The sequence below is a fragment of the Chenopodium album genome, chromosome 8 (assembly GCF_948465745.1).
Source record: "Chenopodium album chromosome 8, dcCheAlbu1.1, whole genome shotgun sequence".
NCBI lineage: Eukaryota > Viridiplantae > Streptophyta > Magnoliopsida > Caryophyllales > Amaranthaceae > Chenopodium > Chenopodium album.
In genome coordinates this window covers 74156105-74163564 of record NC_137841.1, presented here as the reverse complement: position 1 = coordinate 74163564, position 7460 = coordinate 74156105, and the positions used below count along the sequence as shown (strand labels likewise).

Sequence of the window (7460 nt, the reverse complement as noted above, 5' to 3'; positions counted from 1 at the left end):
AAAGGAAGATGTCATAATGGTGGTTATATATAGTTTCTCAATGATGATGATAAATTTAGTTTCTTCTCATAAAACAATTATATTGTGTACGAGGTATAAACAATAAGATTGTGTCATGATATAGTTTGAGTGGTTAAAATTAATATGTTTAAATAGGTTGTGGTCATGAAGCTACTTGCTGGATATAGGACACTATATAGATCACATTCACTTAATTCTCATCAAGCTATTGCAATTTTATCACTTAATTTTCATTATAAAATCTTTTCTGTATAATTAATTTAGAGGTATTAATATGGCTTCTTGTTGGAGATTTCAATAATTATGAATTTGGATATAGCTAATTTTTTAAGCTCACAAAACATACGACCAATCATCAAAATTTTCACGCACAAAGTTAAGAAAATTGATAGTTGGTAAATTTTATGAGTAGAGACTATTGATCTTAGCTTCCACCTAATAGTTCTGTACACTTACCTTTATAAAAGGAAAAAGAAAAGTTGTAAACTAAACAAAATAAAGGAAGCAATAAAGGTAATATGTCTATGGATAAATGCAAATGCCTTGTCTTTGGTAGACAATAATGGTGGCTCCAATTCATGTCACACATAAAATTAGAAGTGATTGTAACATTTTACATGTATGTATAGAATATAGTGATTAGTAAAGCATAACGACTATAAATGTTGCGGACCAACCATGCTTTAAATTGTTTCCATTGCTAACTTTGGCGGTTCTTCATTTTTAACGTTCTACTTTTTTTATAAGCGAATACAAGTTTATCTGTCAGATAAACGAATTTTTGTTAATCAAGTGACATTTCTGTAAATATATTGAAAAGGCGTGATCATTTATTCGGTATTTTTGATGAGCTGTCTAATTACTGTTTGTAACTTGCATTTTCTGTTTAGTGAGGAAATAACACATATACCCCTCAACTAGCAAATGAAAAGACGCATGTACCCCTCTACTAGTACTTAAAAAGACGATTATACTCCCAAATAAACAAAATTTGTTTAACTGAGGAATTAACTCGACACAACTCTAATTTTAGAGGAAGCAGAAAAGATAGGTCACTGCCTTTTTCTTTTATCTTTTTCTGATTTATTATTGGGATCCAGAAAGGATGCAAAAATACATGGTGTCTTTGTTAGCATACACCCCACTCCCTTAGATAGGCAGGCCAAATCACTAGCCTACTAGGCTTTACACTCACTTATGTTTTAAAAAGGACCGATTTAATTGGGTTATGTTTTTACTCTTATCGTTTTCACCTTTAGCTACTCATCACTTGTGATTTGTGATACTTGTCGAGTTTATACTTGTTCGGTCAACATACAACTTGAAAAGTTCTAATGCAGTCATATGGCTTAGCCTTTCACAATTTCGAATGGATATTGTGTTAGGGGAAAAAAAATCCAACTTTAATTTTAACTTTGTTCTATGTTCATTGATCTAATTGATTAGATTAGATCCATTGAATAAGCTACTTCTAACTTTTACATTGCGTTTAGATAGAGAGAAATAGAGAGAAAAAACAAAGGATGCATCATCTATTATTTGGATATCTAATGCAAGGAGGGAAGGGGTAGAATTGGAAGGATGGATCCATTTTCCTTCCCTTTTTAATAAACTAAATCCCTCCATTATTAGAGTTTTAGAAGAAAAATTGAATGTCATCTTCTCCCTTCCCTCACCTCCCTTTCCCTTCACTATTGTTATCCAAATATAGTGTTAGCGTTGAAATATATCCTATCAAATAACACATGTAAATGTCCCACATTGATAAAAGAAAAGAGGGTTAAACACTTTATAATACTAAGATTCGAAAACACCTAGTGTCTTATAGTTTTAGGATAGAAACTCCCTTGGTTTGTGAGGTGGATTCAATAAACATTATTAAGTAATCTCTTCTTTTTCTTTTTTTTTCCTCAGCTTCCTTGTTCTTTTTTTTTTTTTTTTTTTTTTTTGTTTTTTCTCTCTTTTTTTTCCTTTACTAATATTGAACCAAACAAAGCAAGTCTGGAAATATAACTTTCTTTGTATATATATATATATATATATATATATATATATATATATATATATATATATATGTGTGTGTGTGTGTGTGTGTGTGTGTGTGTGTGAAGATAATGAACACATTGCTAATGAGCTATATAAATTTGTGTGTAATCTTAACTTCTTTTGTGTATGTGAGAAACAAGTCATGAGATGCATTATGCGTGTACGTATCTCTAACAATAATTTTGGTCCAACAAAATAATCCACAAGAAATTGACACCTAAAAAAGGGGAAACACCCCTTATCAAAGAATATGAGGTTGAACCTAAATCAAAATCAATCTGATGAAAGACTATGAATAAATGATGGAAATGTCAATTCAATAGGCATTCTAAAATCAAAGCGAGAAGATGGTGGTAGTACTATAATATATGACCACACAATCACACATCTACTACGTATAATTTTTATGGTCCATTGACCATTGGTTCTTTAACACTAAAAGTCTCAAATGCATGAAATTTAAATGCATGCATATAAAATATAAAATATGGTTTTATCAAACTAACCAACTATATTATAGCACTGTAATAAGGACATTGCATTAATTTTGTCATTTATTTTTACAATCGGCTGTCATTCACGAAACATTTCCTCCTCAACTAAACAGTTGAATATTGGCACAAGATATAGGGTAAAACCGTAAAAGTAATAGATTAAATTGAAATTACATGTTTAGAGAACTTGACAACAAATAACAGTACTCCGATATAAAAAAAGATTTCTGATTAAGTTTAACTACTCCGTATTTATCATCAATTTAATCTATAACTTGCGAAATTGCATATTTTTTATATTGTATGTTAAAGTTCACCCCCTTTTTAACCTAATTGACATGATTTTGACTATACTTATATTCACCTATAATTATTACTCCATAATTTTTAATTGGTGCCTATGTAATGACTATAACTTCTCGATCAATCTCAATTATTAGTATTAATCTCTGAAGATATAGTAATAACATCTAAATCTAGTAAATTTCATTTTTCAACTAAGTTTAATAGCTACGGAAAGATAAATAGATAATTGATCCTAAGCTACATATAATTGATCCTAAGCTACATTAAACCAAATTACTAGCCTTTGTGAAAAGACTTAACCACACCTCCAAGCCAACAACATATAATCATTCTAAATTTAGTGCATCTTTTTTGCCTTTACCTTTTGTCCAAGTCTCTTTACCAAATCCAACCTCATGGATTTGCAAAACTCCTCTTCTAGAGCTTTCACCCTCATAATTATCTACCTTTCTTATTTCTTAATCCCCTCAAACAATCATCACATTAACAATCCATACTTACCCATTTATTCCCATCAAATTATCCTTAATAAAACTATAATTAGCCAACTAGTTAAGCCCAAAATCACATATTTTCTACTACAACATGCCAAATAACCATGATAGTGCCATCTTCCAAGCCCCATGCCCAAAACATGCATTCATCTACAACAAAACTTTGTGTTCATGTTCACCAGGCTATCTTTACAATGTTTCTACTAAATCATGCACTTTCTTTAACATTTCGCCTTTAGAGTGGTGGACGAGTTCCTCAGTAAAGCACACCAAAGTCGACGATGGTTATGAAAATGCGATCAAATATGAAGTATATTATCTTTGGTGTAGCGTTGTTGTATTGTTGATGTGGGTGTTACTATGTGCAATCGTGAGGTTTGGGAAGCTTAAGGATGGAAGAAACGCTTGGTTTCAGATTCGCTGGTGGATTAGTCGCCTCGATTTTACGTTTTCTACAAAACATTGGCTTGTAAGTTTTCTCCTAGCTTTCCTTTTTTCACTTCACTTTTTCTCTTTGCTTTGGTCCCCTTGTGCTTTCCTTTGTGCTTTATACCATATATTGGGGTACAAGTTTATTAGACATAATATATGACACTATATATTGTCTTTTGGCTTTGTTAAATCTAATACTTGTAGGATTTAGTTGTCACATCACTAATACAGTATATAGTAATAGTATTAATTAACATGTTTTTGAATTGTAATCCGTAATTGAGAGTTGGTTTATAATTTAGCTTGTTGAGATCATTTTATAAGGTCACACTGCCATATATGTGTAATGGAAAATTTAAAATAGAAATAAAAATAATTTTCTTAAAATTTATTGACTGTACTAAATTAGTGAGGCAACTCGTATATAGCTATGTCATTTCTCATTCATGATCAAGAAATATTTGCTCACTGCGTGCAGGCTGATCAAAAGGTAGTTAAGAAGCGGAAATCTGAACTAGGAGGAACATTCACAATAGCTAGTTGGATACTTTTCATTGGTTTGCTTGCTGGGTGAGTACATCTACTCGTTTTCTAATTCATCATACATCACAATATCGCACATCAGTGCATACTATACTCCCTCCGTCCCAAAATAATAGCAACATACTGATCGAATTGCATTTTTCTGAAGACTACTGTACCAGATCATAACTACGCTTGGACTAGAGGTATATACCATGAAGGCAGCAAATGCACCAGATTTAGTATCTTTCACCAATGATTTAGAGTTGAACATAACCACCATTTCTAGCATGACTTGCTCTCAGTTTCGTGGTCCGAGCACCATAGTTCTTGGCACCCCAGGCTCCATAGGCTATAGCATAATCCCTTTCTCAAACTTTGCAAACTATTCTTGCCAAAACTCCAGTATAGGTCCTGTGGTGACTCTCAGATGCCGGAACTGCCCACTCGCTTATGAGAATGTGTACGTTTCATGGCAATTTTTCGATATAAAAAACAAGTTTCCTGCCACAGCTGTTGGCTTCCAGTTCAATTTCTCTGCAAAGAGTCATGTTGATGAGCACAAATATGCAAATTTTGTCAGTGGAAGAATAAAGAATGGGATGAAATCAAACAATACAAGCATAACTTACAGAGGAGCTAACACACATGTATTGAAGTTTAATCTGTTTCCAAGGGTTCATCTTAATGTAAATGGTCTTAAGCTTCTTCAGCCCTCATTTCATGAGTTTCGGCCTGGCTCTTCTGCTCGCGATAAAGACAAGCTCCGGTCATTACTACACAGTCCAAAGAATGGACTAATCAACACTACATTGGCACTCCGTTTTCTGACTGAATATATGATTGAGATTGATGATGGAAAAAGATATACTGGACTAGGTAACCTTCTTTATGATCATGATTTCTGGAAAATCTTAGTCCTGTTAATTTTGAGTAACTGCAATTAGCCAAAAAAATACTCAGAATTATGGCCTTTGCTCACTTTGAATTCTGTTAGACATCTCTCATTTCTTGTGCTGTCTGAAAATTACAGTGAGTTTTCTTGCGGATGTTGGTGGTCTATATTGCCTCAGTATTACACTATTTCTTTTGCTCTTGACTCTGGTACAGTTACTCCCTCTCTTAGTGATATACTCGTATTCTCTTGCCATCAATAAATCCATGTGACAATATCTGTGCCAATCTACATACATGACTTGTCAATCTTTGGTGTACTCAGTTTGAATCCCGGATCAAACAACTGCGCAATGAAGATCAGGTTATGCAAAACATCAAAAAACGAAGAATTGCTGAGGATCACTGGCATAAGGTACACTCATGCCGTGCTCATGACTGTCGTACATAGAACTTTTCTTCAGCATATGTCAAAACTGTCATCATCCTGCTTTATCCTGAAGATCAATGTAGACTGACTCTTAAACACCTGCACTGATCAGTTACGAAGATTTGTAGCATATACGTTTGGTTCTCGCTTGTTAGATGAAAGATACAACATGAAAGAGGAGCCAACATGCTGCCTTGGAAGAAATGGATTATCTATAAGTAAATTCAGACAGCGTGAGATTAATATTCAGTCTTTCGGCCTCATAACACGACCTCAGCCAGCTGATGCACAGGTTTGTGCTGTATTCGGTATTCCTTAATAATCCGCCACATTTTACTAGCAAAACTCTTAATTTCCACAATGTGTTCAGGTTCTTAGAGATGCATCCAGGATCACTAAAGAAGTACAAACCATCAACTCCTCGAAACCATCAGATGACTTTATTAAGGAGTCGTCTATGCTTAAACAACATTATATAGCACCACCGCCATCTTTACAAGGTAAGCTTACTTCAGGTTTAGTTTGAAATAAGTCCAAATAAGTTGAATCAAACAAGGCCTTGATCTCGGTTTTATATGGAAGATCCTCGATTGTCATGGTGATTTGATCCGATTCTTTTCTTTTTATGCAGCAGAAATTAAAGGTGACTCGCCAGCTGATGTGCAAGTTCTACAAAGAGAGCTTCGAAATCTATATGAATACAATGCAATGCTGAGGGACAAGTTAATTAGTGTTCAGATTAAGCTAGATGATTTGACAGCACACAGTTCATTTGCAAGAGAGACTTGAAATTGGAATGCTTATTAGTTATTACTAATGCATATTGATGGCCAAATTGTTCATTAATAATTCATCAATGATATTAATATCTTAATTTAGAATGAATTAGCCAAAGATGAAAACAATAAGTCAAATCAAATTACAACCAAGAACACATAATACATGTATGAGTCAATCAGGTTTACGGTTTATCTTAATTACAAAAATTATCAGTAAAGTGGAAAAATAGAGTTACCCAACGTCCAAATGTAGCATTCAAATAATCTACAATGGATAGCGAGGGGAACAAATTAGTTTAGGATTTCACATTTCTAAACAACGCCAATTTATCATTAGCACCATTTTTAGGCCTAATCAAAGTGAACCCAAAATTAATTTAATATTAAAACATCAAAGGAAAACAAAGCGTTTTAAAAAAAAAAATAGAAAAAAAAGCAAGAAAAGAACTCAGTCCCTTAGATGTTCAATGAAGTGCGATCATTTCCGCAAAATCATTACAGGTCTGTATTGACTCATCACGGTTACATTTCTTGCCAATTAAAAACCCAACAAATAAAAATTAAAGGGTAGATTATGAATTTAGCTGCTTTCAATAATCTTAATCGCTGAAAAAAACGAAGAAGAAAGTAAGAGAAAACAACACGAATTAATGTTGCTTCAAGGGAACGAGTCAATGGGAATTCATATTCTCCACATCAACCAACAAATGAAGCCTTCTTTCAATTTAACCAAAAAATAGAGAAAATTTGAAAAAATGAAAAAATTATACCGAAGTATTACGCTGGAAATCTAAAATTTACAGGAAAAGAAAACAACAAGGATAGAGAATAGTATAAACCCTAGCTGTATTGACAGACCTGGAAAAGCGACAGATGAATGGATGATTTGACGAAGAAATGGAGAGGTATTTATAAGGTGGGAGACGGCCGGAAGAGGTTGGAAATTAGGGCCTTTAGGGGTTCTGATTTTTTTAGGTTAACTTCTTCGCTCCAAGGCCTCGAATCTCTAATCTCTGGGCCATACCCGGTCGTGCCGGTTGGT

The 7460-nt window shown here is 33.5% G+C and overlaps 1 protein-coding gene and 2 non-coding genes across 3 annotated transcripts; 1 reads left to right on the top strand and 2 right to left on the bottom strand.

Annotated features, from left to right (window-relative positions):
* The first annotated feature begins 3300 nt into the window (after positions 1-3300).
* On the top strand, positions 3301-6488 carry LOC145556657 (uncharacterized). The gene is made up of 8 exons (XM_081618309.1): positions 3301-3830; positions 4272-4363; positions 4485-5194; positions 5349-5419; positions 5535-5624; positions 5752-5931; positions 6010-6139; positions 6274-6488. The coding sequence occupies exons 1-8, from the start codon at positions 3453-3455 to the stop codon at positions 6426-6428; spliced, it is 1806 nt and encodes a 601-aa protein (XP_081474435.1). The 5' UTR covers positions 3301-3452; the 3' UTR covers positions 6429-6488.
* A 154-nt stretch (positions 6489-6642) lies between these two features.
* Positions 6643-6788, bottom strand: LOC145557229 (small nucleolar RNA snoR136). Its single transcript, XR_014092277.1, has one exon. It is a non-coding gene; the product is annotated as a small nucleolar RNA snoR136 (small nucleolar RNA).
* A 72-nt stretch (positions 6789-6860) lies between these two features.
* LOC145557111 (small nucleolar RNA SNORD25) lies at positions 6861-6945 on the bottom strand. Its single transcript, XR_014092184.1, has one exon. It is a non-coding gene; the product is annotated as a small nucleolar RNA SNORD25 (small nucleolar RNA).
* Between the last annotated feature and the right edge of the window lie 515 nt (positions 6946-7460).

What these genes read in the sequence shown, in the direction of transcription:
- LOC145556657 (XM_081618309.1), top strand. Translation starts at nt 3,453, where the DNA reads ATGCCAAATAACCATGATAGTGCCATCTTCCAAGCCCCATGCCCAAAA. An exon ending in TTCATTGGTTTGCTTGCTGG is followed by an intron (nt 4,364 to 4,484) that starts GTGAGTACATCT and finishes ATTTTTCTGAAG; the next exon opens with ACTACTGTACCAGATCATAA. An exon ending in AAAAAGATATACTGGACTAG is followed by an intron (nt 5,195 to 5,348) that starts GTAACCTTCTTT and finishes TGAAAATTACAG; the next exon opens with TGAGTTTTCTTGCGGATGTT.